This window comes from Pan troglodytes, chromosome 4, assembly GCF_028858775.2.
Source record: "Pan troglodytes isolate AG18354 chromosome 4, NHGRI_mPanTro3-v2.0_pri, whole genome shotgun sequence".
In the NCBI taxonomy this organism is placed as follows: domain Eukaryota; kingdom Metazoa; phylum Chordata; class Mammalia; order Primates; family Hominidae; genus Pan; species Pan troglodytes.
The window spans coordinates 140,602,673-140,618,323 of NC_072402.2; the positions used below are offsets into that span (position 1 = coordinate 140,602,673).

The window sequence follows — 15,651 nt, forward strand, 5'->3', positions numbered from 1 at the left end:
TTCTTTTTTTAAAGCAGTGCTTTATTGTCCTGTATATGTTTTGTGCTTTGGTAATGTTGTTTCAAGAAAATACATTCTTAAATTTGCGCTTGGTTTTTCTGGGTTTGCATGGTATCTTTTAAAAAGTAGTTCACTTGGAAAGAAAAATGATGGAGCCATCACAGCCATGGAGCTGTGACCATTTTTATTTAGTTCATGAAGATTGGCATGTTAAGGGAGTTTATGCTTCTTGGAGATAGGGAGTTTCCTAGTGGAACCTCAAATTTGGCTTTCAAAATGTCATCTTATTTAACTCAACAGTTTGCTTGACCTCTCTCATATTTTTGCCAAAAGAGGCTACCGTGGCTTCCAGGCCGGCCCTTGTTTTTAAATTTTAATTCTTTTTGAGCCGATACCATGCCAGTACTTCTGTTAGGTGAAAGTTCATATGAGGACAGTAGAGTCAGAGGTTGAAAGGTTGAAGTAACTCAGGAGATGGTGGAGTTCAATCCCCTCCCAACCACAATTGGTTACATATCTTGGGATAGGAATGTGTTGTTCTCAGAACTCTTTGCTTTGAAATAAGTATTTAATCCAGTTTTAAGAGTAGTGATAAGGACCGTTACTCAACAACAATGACAACTGTAGCAGCAACAAAGGTTTATAATGGACTTTGTAGATCAGTTCTTGGCCAGCCAATAAACAGCATTGACTATTTGGTGTGTGCTTTACAAAGTAGAAAATACTAATTTATCCTTGAAGATCTTGTGCCTGAGTAGGGAAAAAGAAACAAAAGCGGAGGAAGTGCTTCTTGAAGTGGCATAGCTACTCAGGTAAATCTTGTCAAATGTGATTGAAAAACCTAAAAAATAAAAAAAAAATCTTATTTTCACGAGATACAAAGGCTATCCCAACTTGACATGAGGATATGGGCACTATCCCACAGACACAGATAATCCATGATAAATTTGGGATTCCATTTAGAATCTGTCTTGATGCCCTCACTTTTTAGTTATTCTTCTGGCATCACTTGGCATTTAGGATTTGGAAACTAACTTATATTTAAAGAAAAGCTTTTTGGCTGTGCCTCACAGTGACCAGGTCTGCCCAGCTCTCCAGTTTCTAAGCAGGTATAAATTATGGATTAGATGACTATGCATCATTAGTACAGACATTCAGAGTATTCAGAGTTGAGCAGGTGTGTGGTTATTCTAGCACCTACTGAATCTGGGAGGCCCACAGCACAGTTACCCTGTAGGCATGGCATTCTCTAGAACAAAGGTGCTTCTCCACCAGATCCATTCTCTCCGTGGTCAAATATTGCAGACTTGGTCTGGAATGAGTCCAGCATTTTCTTTTAGGGCTGTGAATGTCTTCTGAATTACCACAGTGTAGGGACCAGAACGCTGGGCTGGCAAAGAGGATACCTTGCCTCAAAACCTTCTCTGCTGTGTATTTACTCTGTGACCTGGGGCAAATTACTTAGATTCTCTAAGCTTTATTTCCTTTATTTGTTAAATACTCATGAAATATCTGTCCTACTTATGTTATACATGAGAAGGCAAATATAACTGCTGCTCAAGTATAAAGTATATTTAATATAAAATGTGTAAATATCCTTATGATTGGCCTGTTCCGCTCCATTTTCTGTTCTCAAATTGGATGCCACTATTCCTGACTTTGACAGTTCTGTATTTCAGTGGATGTTTTCCATTATGCTCTTTTATTATAGTCCTTTATGTTCTTGCCTTTGACCTAGTCACACTTTCTAAGTACTTTGAGTGTAAGGATTGGGTTCCAGATCTTGCAGGTTCTGGTCTGTTCAGGTCAGTTCTCAGGCATTGCTTTTTAGTTGTACCTGAACTAAATTAAACTGTATAAAAATCTAACACTAAAGAGGTAAAGAGATCGAGACCATCCTGGCCAACATGGTGAGACCTTGTCTCTACTAAAAATACAAAAATTAGCTGGGCATGGTGGTGGGTGCCCGTAGTCCCAGCTACTCAGGAGGCTGAGGCAGGAGAATCACTTGAACCAGGGAGGCGGAGGTTGCAGTGAGCCATGATCGCGCCACTGCACTCCAGCCTGGGCAACAGAGTGAGACTCTTTCTCAAAAAAAACCAAAAACCAAACATCAAAAAACAAACAAAAAAAGAACAGTGATGATATTACTACTGCCACTAACCACATCAATAACAACTATAATATAGGGAAACATTTGTTGAATGCATATTTATGGCCCGGGTATGGTGTTAAGCACTTTACATGGAATCTTCTGGAATCCTCACCCTAAGAGGTTAGATGTGGTTATTACTCTGTTTTACACATGAGGAAACTGAGGCTCAGATAGGATAAATAGCTTAGTGGTAGCGAGTTAACTCCAGCACTGGCTGTGCAGCCCTTTCCCTTCACCCAGTTTGCTTTTCTACGTCTCTATCTGGGGAGGGATGTTGAGGCTCTCTTGCCTGCTGACCATGTTATTTAGTGCCGGTGTCATGATATAGAATTGGAGAGAGGGAAGGACCTTAGTGATCATCCATTTCAACTTTCTTGAATTACATTTTATGAGGGAACTGAGTTTCTTGTAGGGGTCAGGTGTTTTGCTCAAGGTGTTCAGCTATGTATTGATCATTTTCTTCACATTTATTAAAAATTCAACTTTTAGGAACATTGTTGAGCACGTGGTACACCTTTGATGAAACCTTCCACTTTGATTATCCAGAGTTGTTCCCTGATTTCAGGGTTCTGCACGGAATGCTTTTAAATTCCAGCCCATCCCTAGATCCCTGGAAGTAGAAACTACAGGGCAGTGATGTGGAATGGCACTGCCATCTAGTGGATGATTTAAACAAATGCATAGTTTTTGAATGGTAAAAAAGCTCGCCTCAAAAACAGTAGTCATTCATTCAACAAATACTCATTGGACGCTTCTGCAAAAGTCTGTCCTGGCACTGGGTGTTTTGTAGAAAGTGAAATGAAGGATCTTCTTTCATGGAAATTACAATCTAGGAGGAAGTCTCTTTTCCAAGAAGCGCAGAATGGTTGACGGGTTTAATCAAGCCAGTAGATTTATAGCTTCTCAAGTGGCAGGCAGGGAAACTGTCTTGAGCCGTCTGCAGGGTGGGTTGGAATCCTGGCTTATAATTCCATTGCAGGGGGCCCAAGGATGTGATGGATTCTGTGGCCCACACCATTCTGGGGCATTGGCAAGAGAAGCATAACATTCCACTTAGGATTTCTTCTTCCTTTTCCTTTGGGAATGCATTGAGTTATGCATTTGTTCTTAGTTTTGGGTCACTGACGGGACGTGCCTTTGATGCTGACTGATGGCCACGTGGGGATCAATTCATTCATTCTGCATGCATCTGTTGAACGTTTATTATGGGCCATACACCATTCTGAGCACTGGAGGAGAAAAATGAAAAAATTAGACAAGGTCTTTGTTCTCATGGACTTTATATTCTAGTAGTCTAGTAGGCCAGGCGCGGTGGCTCATGCCTGTAATGCCAGCACTTTGGAAGGCCAAGGCGGGTGGATAACTGGAGGTCAAGAGTTTGAGACCAGCCTGGCCAACAAGGCGAAACCCTGTCTCTAGTGAAAATGCAAAAAAAAAAAAAAAAAAAAAAAAAAAAATTAGCTGGATGTGGTGGCATGCGCCTGTAATCCCAGCTACTTGGGAGGCTGAGGCAGGAGAATCACTTGAACCCAGGAGGCGGAGTTTGCAGTGAGCTGAGATCATGCCACTCCACTCCAGCCTGGGCAACAGAGCGAGACTCTGTCTCAAGAAAGGAATAGATAAGAGATTAAATTGGGAGATGAGACAGAGATTTCCTGGTAACCTATTTAAAATGATGTAGTCAATGAAAGCTTCTCCTAAAGAGGTAACATTTAAACTGAGCCCAGAAGGAATGAGCTAATGAAAGGCCAGGACAATCTTCTTCAGGTTGTGAGTGTGTCGCAAAATCACAATTATTGGGTTATGCAATAGGGTAGGCTAAAATAGAATAAAAAATACGAGGCCTGGCGCAGTGGCTCATGCCTGTAATCCCAGCACTTTGGGAGGCCGAGGTGGACAGATAACCTGAGGTCAGGAGTTCGAGACCAGCCTGACCAACGCGGAGAAACCCCATCTCTACTAAAAATACAAAATTGGCCGGGCATGGTGTTGAATGCCTGTAATCCCAGCTACTTGAGAAGGCTGAGGCAGGAGAATATCTTGAACCTGGGAAGCGGAGGTTGCGGTAAGCCGAATTCGCGCCATTGTACTCCAGCCTGGGCAACAAGAGCAAAACTCCATCTTAAAAAAAAATATATATATATGAAAGTGCATTGCACTTAACCATTATAAATGTGTGTTTATTGAGTCATAAAAAGTATTTCTTACTGTATGTTGAAGTTAAAATGTGTGTTTATCTAGGAGAAGAGGTTTTTGGGCAGGAGGAACACCAGGTGCAAAGGTTGTGGGAAAGAAAGGGGTTTGGAGTGTTAGAGGACAGGAAGGAGATCCAGCAGTTACTCATGTCACCATGCTGGAGCATGGTGACAGTGGGTTAGGATGGGAGGAGGTGAGGCTGGAGGGTTGGGCAGATTATTACAGAGGGTCTTGCAGACCATGGTAGAGGCCATGAGAAGTCCTTGAAAGGGCCATGAGACCATCTGATTTAGATTTTAAGGAAGATATTCTGGCTCCTGGGTGCAGAGTGGATTGGGACAGAGGGAGAGAATGAAGACAGAGAGACCAGTTAGGAGAGAAGTGTAGTAGCCCAGAGATGATGTGGCTGGTTTAGGGTAGAGCAGGAAGTGAGACCCCTGTGTTCTGAAGTGCCTGGTGACAGCAACCACTGACATGCACAGGACACTTTCCAGTTTTCAAATGGTTTACATCATTTGGCCCATTTTCTGTTGGAAACACTCTACTCAGAAGCAAGGGCTGATATTATCTCCATCTTCTAAAGAAGATCAATGACTTGAGCAGGTCTCACCAGCTAGGATATTGTAGCATTGGAGCTTGCACTTGGGCAGCTCTCTGATGTGGGAGTCAATTCTGTTTTCCTTATAGGAATTTCCTTCTGGATCCTTCTTCCCTGCCTTTGCAGATTTTCAGAATGATTTCTCCTGTTTTCCCCCTCCACTTGCAGTGTCAGTTGGCAAGCCCAGGCAGAGAGAAGCTTTGAGGCGTGTGGGGTGGTTGGGAGTAGATGCATCTCTCCGTGTAAGCGTGTTGGATTTGCGCTACAAGAAGATCAAAGGCTACAGGAACACATGGGGCTTAGCCGCAGGAGCCCAGTTGGAAGGCGTATCAGCCCAGTTGTCTAAGCAGCCACACGATGCAGGGGGTGGTGGTGGTGAGAAGCAGGACCTTCTGAAACCTGTCTCCAAATAAAGATTCATCAGTGCTCAGATATCTCCTTTCCCTGCTTGGAAGCCTTAGAAAATGCCCCCAGTCTTAGCCTTTCAGATTGGTTTGATCCAGCAGTTACTCAGCAGACTGGCTTTTGAGTATGAGAATGTCCATTGCTGTGGGAGGAAGTTGCTAGCATGAGAGACTTGAATATATTCTTTCCGGGTGTTTTATAACATATTGTGTTTTACCAGAGCTTGTAGTTTTCTCTTAACTTACTTATTTGACTAATGTCTGTTTTCTTTACTATGCTGTAAGTTCTATGAAGGAAGTTTCTTTTTCTCATGATGGTGCAATGGATGGATGATTTGTTAAGCTCTTAAGATGTCCAAGTAGCATATTGTATTTGGTATAATGGAAGTAGGGGTCTGTTCCAAGTTTCTTCTGTAGGAATGTTGACAAAGGAACACTGAAAGAAATATGCCTTTGGGAGCTGTGTCTTAGTAAAGGGTGTTATAGAACGGTTTCTGACTGTGTCATTTCTAAGGAAAACAGTGTTTTGTTTCTTACTAGCAGGATATTCATTTATATTAAAAATACATATTCACTTTAGTGTTTTGTCATTGAAATATGCTTTCAGTGTAATTATCTGCTTTGAAGGAATGATTTGACACAGACACCTTATGGAAAGGTTTAGAGCTTTATAGTGAGAGTTGAGGTACTTCCCAGCATAGCATCTTGCAACTCCATACATGGAGTTTCTCCTTGGGTGCCAGATCCCAGATCAGTGGTTCAATTGTACCTGCTCGTGGGCCTGTCCTGGACACACACCTGCACAGAGGGAGAAGTGAAATTGAGAGGGAGTGTTGAAATTTCCCTGCTTGGAGTAAACCATTGTTCTTATCACAAAGAAAGTATTTGGGACTTCTGTGAACATGGCCCATTGCCTTTTCTGAGATTCCCTGCCCTCTGACAGCTTGTTTTGTGTATTGGAAAGGTCTAGATGAGCATGGCTCTGCAGGAATTTCTTTTTCACTGTAAGAATCTGTCTCCCATGGAACCCAGGTTGTCTCAGGGTATGGGGAGACAGTGGGGACTGGTGGTTTCAGGATGATCCAAGGGCCTTGGGGGCAGATCCACCAGGACAGAAATCCCAGCTCTGCCTTATACTAGCTGTGTCACCTTAGTCAAGTTCCTTAATGGCAATGGATTATATTTTCTTACTGTATGTTAGAGATACAGATAATATCTCTTTTCTAGGAATTTAGTGAAGATTAAATAATTAAAATTAATGAGGATTAAATAAGGTAATGTATGTACAGCTATGGGCATGATTCCTGGCAAAAAGTTAGTGCTCAGGTAACCATTATCATTATTCTTATTTCTGTTTGGTTTGTTGATTACTTTTAACATGTGACATACTATTTGGGCTAATATGACGTCCGCTTGGCTCACCCACTTACCTTTTTTATTGATATGTAATAATCATACATATTTGTGGGGCATGTATGCTATTTTGATATATGCCTATAATGTGTAATGATCAAATCAAGGTATTTAGGGTATCCATCACCTCGAATATTTATCATTTCTTTGTGTTGGGAACATTTCATATCTTAGATATTTCATCATAGATATTATGAAATATACACCATACATCAGTTAACCATAGTCATCCTACTGTGTTATGAAATACTAGAACTTATTCTTTTTATCTCACTGTATTTTTGTACCCATTAAGCAACCTCTCTTCATCCTTCCCACCCCACCCCACCCCCCCCTTTTTTTTTTTTTTTTGAGACAGAGTCTTGCTCTGTCACCAGGCTGGAGTGCAGTGGCGTAGTCTTGGCTCACTGCAACCTCTGCCTCCTGGGTTCAAGTGATTCTCCTGCCTCAGCTTCCCGAGTAGCTACCATGTGTGCTACCATGCCCAGTATTTTTAGTAGAGATGGGGTTTCACCATGTTGGCCAGGATGATCTCGATCTCTTGACCTCATGATCCGCCCACCTCGGCCTCCCAAAGTGCTGGGATTACAGGCATGAACCATGGCGCCTGACTCCCACCCCTTTCTTAGCCTCTGATAACTATCATTTTACTTTTTACTTCCTTGAGATCCACTTTTTTAGCACCTACATATGAATGAGAAGATGTGATATTTGTTTTTCTGTGCCTTCACTTGACATAATGACCTCAAGTTCCATTCATGTTGCTGCATATGACAGAATTCCATTCTTTTTCATGGCTGAATAGCAGTCTCTGTGTGTGTATTTATCCATTCATCCATTGAACACTTAGGTTCACTTCATATCTTGGCTGTTGTGAATAGTGCTGCAATAAACATGGGGGTACAGGTATCCCTTTGATATAGTGATTTCCTTTTCTTTGGATAAATACCAAGTAGTGGGATTGCTGGATTATATGGTAGTACTATTTTTAGCTTTTTGAGAAATCTCCATACTGTTTTCCATAATAGTTGTACTAATTTACATTCCCACCATCAGTTCCCTTTTCTCCCCATCCTCACCAGCATTTGCTATTTTTAATCTTGATCATAGCCATTGTAACTGGGTTGAGATGATATCTCATTTTGATTTTGACTTTCATTTCCCTGATGATTAGTGATGTTGAACGTTTTTTAATATACCCTTTGGCCATTCGTATGTCTTCTTTTGAGAAATGTCTATTCAGATCTTCTGCCCACTTTTTAATGGTATTATTTGTGGGGTTTTTTTTCTGTTGAGTTGTTTGAGTTCCTTGTATACATTTACCTTTTTAAACCAATAATCTCATTAGAAAGCTTTTTTTTGTTTTTAAAAAAATATGTATTTAAGTTGTATAATATGATGTTTCAGTACACTTTTGCATAGTGAAATAGTTACTATAGTTATTCTTCTTCTGTGTAATGCTATTTGATTTGTTTTTGAAAATTATCTCCTGAGATTTTTTTTTTTCTGACCTGTTTTCGGAATGCTATCCTTGGGTAGTGACTTGATTTTTCTCTTAAATTCCATCTTGTTTGTAGGCAGACAGCCAAGTGGACCTGGTCCGGCAGCATTTCTATGAAGTATCCCTGGAATATGTCTTCAAGGTGCAGGAAGTCCAAGAGAGAAAGATGTTTGAGTTTGTGGAGCCTGTAAGTAGATATTCAGGGTTTAATGATGTACCCATATATTCATCCCTCATTCTAACTAGTAGTAGATTACAAAATGCTATAAGTTGTTGATGAAGAGGTTGAGCAGCCCTGACGCTGTCCCTTCTGTAAGTATCAGTGCTTTGTGAGCCTGGCTGCCCTGGATTCTTCCCAGCAGCCATTCCTGTACAACACGCAGCAATGGAGATAGAGCGTCCAGCAGTCATTCCTTCCTCTAGCTACCCAGTGATGTGCCATATGATTTTCAGGTGGACAGAGTGGAAATGGGAGTCCAGAGGGGAGGGGTTCTTTATCTTGCCATGAAATAGTGATTATACCTTAACTTCCCTCCTCTCTCCTACCCTTCTTCTTTTCCTCAAATAATTCAGATGTAGTAGTCACCCAAAGACATAGTACATTTCTCTTTTTACCCTCTGGTTCAAAGCCCCTTCTCACCCCATTCAGGTATTAAAAGATGCTATATAAAATTTCTCACATGGATTTCCCACATGGATTTGTTATAAACAGAACAGCATAGAGACTCTGCTGAGTGGACCATGATGGAATTTGGACTTGGACACTGTCCCAGTGAACATGAAGATTGCATTGTGGGAAAAGCCTGACTTTAGTTTAGGCCACACCAGCATGGTTGTGGTTTCGTTTGGACATGGTGCCACTCCACTTTGCTGGGTGTGGCACTGGTGTGGAGAATCCACAGCAGGAAGACTTCATGGAAACACCAAAATAGTATATGGACCTCAATTTAAAACTCTCGCAGACCATGGATTTTCCAGCCAAAATGCAGCCTCTGATTTAGACTCAAGCATGGCATCTCTGTACAGATAAGATTCTCTACCTAGATTTAAGAAAGGATAATTTTCTTTTTTCTTTTTTTTTTCTTTGAGACAGAGTCTCGCTCTGTCACCCAGGCTGGAGTGCAATGGTGCAATCTCAGCTCACTGCAGCCTCTGCCTTCTGGGTTCAAGCGATTCTCCTGCCTCAGCCTCCTCAGTAGCTGGGACTACAGGTGCACGCCACCATGCCTGGCTAATTTTTGTATTTTTTAGTACAGACAGGGTTTCACCATGTTGGCCAGGATGGTCTCAATCTCCTGACCCCGTGATCCGCCCGCCTCGGCCTCCCAAAGTGCTGGGATTACAGGCATGAGCCACCATGCCCGATCAAGAAAGGAGAATTTTCTTAAGCAAATAAGAATAAAACTGTAAGAAACTGAAAGAAGTGGCCGCTCTTTCTAGTAAAGAGTATTGTGTACCCCATGTCTAATTTATAAACTTTTGGGGTGGATTTTTTTAGGCATGTAGACTTGCTAGTAGTTTCATCAAGACTCCAATTGGTGGCCAGGCACAGTGGCTCATGCCTGTAATCCTAGCACTTTGAGAGGCTGAGGCAGGAAGATCACTTGAGACCAAGAGTTTGAGATCAGCCTGGGCAACTGGGCAACATAGTGAGACTCCATCTCTTAAAAAAAAAAAAGATTCCAATTGGCTTTGGAACCTTATGTCTACATCTTTTACTATGCTAGAACTATAATTTCTGGATACCACTCCCAGCTACCTCATTTGGCAGATTCCTTAAAGTCAATTACTTCAGTCTCCATATATGAATATTAAAACCTTAGACCTAACTTCCAGCAGTGGTTTCAGTCAAGGTCCCAAGTCAAAAATCCCCATCTTTCCACAGGGTCTGTTAGGTGTGAGCAGCTATCTGTCAGATAAAGCAGCCTTATTGATTTTCCTGCTTAAAGCACAAACTGGCCTTTCAAGCAGGTTTACTGAAGACTTGCTTCCTGTGGTCAGGGCAGGAATTCAAATGCTGTCACATAGAATTTGCCTTTAGCATTATTTTTATTTGCTTTTGCCAGACTTTCTAGAGAAAAAGAACAGTGCATTTCTAATAATCTTTATATATACTTCGATTAATATTATTCCAAATTTGCTTGCTTTTGATGAATTTTTTTTTTGTAATTGGCCCATCCAGCTTTTTTGAGGTGAGTGTTTTGTTATCCACTTTGATCTCTCAGTAGGTGTACCTAGTGAGTCAGGTATTTTATCTGTTGGCTTTTGCTGAACGGTATCCACAAAACCTCATACAACAATAGATGTTTACTTCTCACACATCAGTGAGGTTCAGCGAGCTTAGGCTGGGCTCAGCTGGTTAGCTTTGCTGATCTAAATGGGTTTTCCTCCTCCTTCTTCTCCTTCTTTTGTCTCTCCTCCACCTCTTCCTTCCTTCTTTTTTGAGAAAAGAAATCTCTAAAGATTTACCATTCCATTTCCTGGCATTCTGTTGTAGTGTGTCCATGTCTTAGGGAGTTTTCACTTTAAGAAGCAGTAGCATCATGGTTAAGGATTCTAGAGCTAGACTCCCTGAATTTAAATCCCAGCCTAGCCATTTACTAGCTGTGTGTTCTTGGGCAAGTTATTTCTCTGAGCCTTACTTTCCCCATCTGCAGAATGGGGATAGTAATATCACCTACTTTATAAAGTTGTATGAGGATTGACTGAGTGTTTATCCATGTGAGGTGCTTAGAACAGAACCTGATTAGAACCAAATAAAAACTTAGCAATTATTATTTTTTATTTAAGCAAATGAGTGAAGTACCAATATTTACAGGGCCTACCTGTTTTAATATAAACAGTTTTGGTAGCTTTAAAAGTATGTATTTATTGAATACCATAGAAAATGCTGAAAACCCAGGTGCTGTGGCTGAGGCATTCACAGCCTCACTGGAGTAAGCAAGATGTGTGTAGTAGAGAGCTAGTCAAGGTAGCAAGCAGTTCAGTGACAGCTTGGACAGGATGGATGCTATAGATGTGACAGAGGGATTTAAAAGTATAACCATCGTAGTGTGCAGCTATTTTTCAGTTCATACAGTGAGAAACCTGGAGAGCTAATGAAAAGAAATTTTCAGTCTCATGTTAGGACAGAGATAGTAATAGGGATTTGCCCAAAGTTAAACTAAATGCTGAGAGGCTGGATATAGGATTCAGATGTTTGGCCTTTGCTTTTCTACAGAAGTTATTGTCTCTGCACATCAGCTTCTAGGCAGGTCAGTGGCTTCAGGAGCTGGGGATGGGGAGAAGGTATTCATACAGTGAAAAAGCTACTGATGAGATCAGTGATTCTCAGTGTTAGACATGCACATTCTCAGGCTTCACTCCAGACCTGAAATTTAAGGGAGGGGCCCAGTAGCCTGTAGTTTAGTAAACCTTCCCCGTGATTCAGCTGCACATTTCAGTTTGAGCCAGTGGCCTAGATTATACAAAGGAAGAACATGAAATAACAATTGATGATATTATCTGAAACTGTCATGTACCGTGCTAAGCGCTTTACCTACAGTATGTCAGTCAAACCTTATAACATCTCTGAGGGTAAGTACTGTTTTTATCCCAATTTTCAGATGAAGAAATTGAAACAAAAAGTTTCTTTACCTGTCCAACATCATATCTAGTAAATAGCAGAGCTGGAAGGGTCTGACTTTTCATCTCCATGAAATAGCATTTGATTGCTTACAGGTGGGAAAGAAACCAGCAAGAAATCTATTGAACTAAATTGCTGGAGTGGGTATTCATATTTGAGTTGGTTACAGTCAAGGGAATCTTCCAGTCATGTAAGGGACCTCTATGCAAATCGACCGTGTTCATTTGTTTCTTGAAAGTAACTTCAAGTACCAGGATATTATTGACCTTCAGAAAAAGAAACAGTTGTAGTATTCCCAAGGAAGAAAAATCAGACTTCTGGGATCTAAATCAGATCTTCTGGGATATATATATATATATATATATATATATATATATATATATATACACACACACACACACACACACACACACACGTACATATACATATATATATGTATATGTATGTATATATTTGCACTGGAAGCTTTAATTTTCTTGTCACAGTACTAAATGTTCTTGAGATTTGGATTGCAGATAATGACATATTGACTCCATGAAGGTGAAGCCACATTCCCTCTGTTCCCTGAGTTTTCGTAATTGAAGGTTGGCTAGTGCCCCAGAGAACTCATTCTCCATGTTCATTAGGCCTGCATCCTCCGAGTTTTACGTCCTGAATATTTCTTGGTGCAGTGTCTCTTCCTCTCCTTTCCCTCTGCTTCTGTCCCATTGCAGGCCTTCATTCTTTTCTTTGGACTTTGCATTCTGCCTTGGGCCTCCGCCTTCTCCAGTCTGGCCTGGACCAGAATGCACCTTCTAACACGTCAGTCTGATTCTCTCTCTCTCATTTGCCAAGAAGCTCCTGACAGCACTCCTGTGCTAAGCCCATTACATGGATGATCTGAATTAATCTTCACTGCAACTCTGTGCAATAGTAAAAACCACTGTTATCCTCCTGTCAAAGATGAGTTAAAGGGAGTTATGTGGCTTAGCCCCCTCAGCTTTTCATCACTCTACTAGCTGCCCTTCTCTTTGTTGCCTGTGTGGATGATTCTTGGTAGCTGTATTAGTTTGCTAGGGCTGCTGTAACAAAGTACCACAAATTGGGTGTCTTAGAACAACAGAAATCTGTTGTCTCACAGTTCTAAAGCCTAGAAGTCTGAAGTCAAGGTTTTGGCACCAAGATCCCTCTGAAACCTGCAGTGAAAGGTGACTTCCTTTCCTCCTAGCTTCCCGTGGCTTGTGATCATGTTTGGCATTTCTTGGCTTATAGATGCCTCCCTCCAGTCCTTCATCCTCACATGGCCATGGATGTCTGTGTCCACATTTTCACCTTTCTAAGGACACCAGCTATGGCATCTTTGTAAAAGTACTAGGGCCCACCCTAATGTCCTCATTTAACTTGATTACCCATGTAAAGACCCTATTTCCAAGTAAAATCACCTTCAGAGGTATTAGGACTTCCACATATCTTTTTTTGGGGGACACAGTTTAACCCAGTAAAGTAGGTCTGTTCTATGAATGGTGACAATCCAGAGTGATGCAGCCAGCATTAACTTGGGCAATTAGATTTTTGCTTTTTAAAATGAAAAAAATAAATTATGTTGTCAGCTAGGAAGTAGGAATAGGTTTTGCTTATGGTTATTCTTTTAGGATAACAAGGATAGAGAAGGAGGCACAGGGAGGCGGGAAAGATCTTTCCTATGTCAGGCTGTGATGTTGTGGTTACCCCGTGGACAGCTGACCCCTCTTATTTGATAACCAGGTGGGACTGCAGCAAGCTCTTCCTCCTAGTGTTTGGGTAGAAGCATTTCTTTGAAGCAGACAGCTCCCCCATCTCTGGAATCCCGTGGGCTTCATCCTGCCCCCTGAGGAGTGGACTTTCATTTCCCACTTTGTAATACTTCAAAGGTTCATATAGTGTTGGGGGTGGGGGAGAGAAAAGGTGCTGGGAAGAGAGAGGCAAGGGGGAAGTGGGCCAAAAATAGCAATATGTTAAGGAGTCATTTCCCATAAAAAAATGGACAATCAAGGCATGAGACTAAAGGAGGAAAAACAAAGTAAATATTAGTAACTCCCTGCCTTTGGGGAGCACTTGTGGGTATGCCCAGGTGGCATCTTAGTGAGCTGTTTGAGAATATTTAATTACCCCGAGCAAGAGAGGCTCTGTTTACTCTAAGTGAAGGATAAATCATAGTTAATAGGAGGAATGACCTTGGAATTAGCTGCTTATCTTCTGCGTTATTCTCAAGTCAGGGGTAGTGTCATGCCTTGGAAAGGCGATGGGGCAGGGCATTTGCAGATAGCAGGGAGAGCAGAGTTAAGAAGAGGCAAAACAGTTTTCACTGTGAATGCTGGGACTCGGTTTGGCAGAGGAGCCTCCTCTCCTCTGTTATTGGAGCCATCTAAAAGGAAAGGTATGGGTCTTCCTCTCAGAAAAGTATTTTGTATAGAATAAGCCCAAAGCCTTCGGCCGTCTTTGAAGAAAAGCATTCATTATCAGTCTCTAGTGACTCGATGGGGCTTACCACTCATTCACGGATTTATGTTAGGGGTCTGTATATGGTGCCACTGGATAGTTTTATAGCCAGAGGACTCAGCAATGCCTACTCTCCCACCACCCATGAGAATCTAAGGGGATAGATGGGCCAGGGACAGTGGCAATGGGAAGTTAAGGGCCATATTGTCATAATCTGGGTTTTATCTTCACAGGGCCCAGATCTTTGATTAAACTGCCCTCTGAGTTTAGGTCCAGTGCTATATACCTTTGTGCTTACTATTCCTGCTGCAAACAAGGTGGGAGAGTAGGGGGAGGGGGGGCGGGATGAGATTCCTTTACCGTCACTTATTATAGCTGCCTCTCAGAAAAGGAGAGTTAGTTAGGTGAAAATAAGTGGGATGGGATTATGTTTAGTAAGGAAAGTAAATTTTTTTTTTTTTTACATAATAAGTAATGTTTAACAAGTAAAAAAAAAAAAAAAACAATCATTTAGGGACTGAAAATCTGAAGACCACAATGTAAAATAAAGCAAATGTGTCTTGGAATAAGGTGGTATGGCAGGTCAGGGAGGTCAGAGTGGACCCCTCAGAAAATGTGGGTCAGTCTTCAGAAGCCGAAGTTAATGGGATAGCCCCCAAATACCATGGAGCTGTGCTTTGTGATAGAGGTGAGGCGCTGGTCTTTCCTAAATCTCGTTCGGGCTTTTATTATAATCCTTTCTTCAGGTTGAAGTTTAGAACTGAGGGAAGATGTGTAGAACTTGAGAAGGGGCCAGGAAAGCATAACAACAGTGAGGTTTGGATGTAAGCTCCGAGAGGAAAGACCACAGGAATGCTGTTTGTTTAGTTTGGATAAATGAAGGCTGGTAGGGGCTCAGGGAGGGGACATTAATAGTTTTTAAGTATATGAAGCCGTGTGGTGAGCATTGTGGTGAACAGATGTTTTTACCATTCACTAAAGACAAGACTAAACAATGAAACGGGCTTACCTTTTAGCCTGAGGGATTTAATTGAGAATTTAGGGAAACCACCATAAGTGAAAATGTGGGAATATGGAAATATTTTAATAAAGGAATCCATAGTGTTTACTTTTGAGTAGTTTGGGGAAAGCACGGAAACACACTTCAGTTGGATGATTTTCTTTGATTTGACTTTGCCTGTTAGACTGTAGACTCAGGACACCCCACTTCCTTTTCTGCCTTCCTCTTCTGTGTAATAACCTGATACTACAAATGTACTAGAGGGAAACTGAGTCAGAACCCTGGTCTTTGGTTTCTGAGGA

General features: G+C 41.5%; 1 protein-coding gene across 28 annotated transcripts in view; it reads left to right on the top strand.

Moving 5' to 3' along the window:
* Positions 1-15,651, top strand: part of ARHGAP26 (Rho GTPase activating protein 26) — a 458,375-nt gene that overhangs the window by 115,593 nt on the left and 327,131 nt on the right. For all 28 annotated transcript variants that reach the window (XR_008548285.2, XR_010157341.1, XR_010157342.1 and 25 more), the window contains exon 6: positions 8,344-8,454. Coding sequence is in view for 19 of the 28 variants with exons in the window: in XM_016953982.2 (XP_016809471.1) it covers positions 8,344-8,454 (111 nt within the window). In the remaining 9 variants the exon portion in view is untranslated. The remainder of the gene's footprint in view (positions 1-8,343; positions 8,455-15,651) is intronic.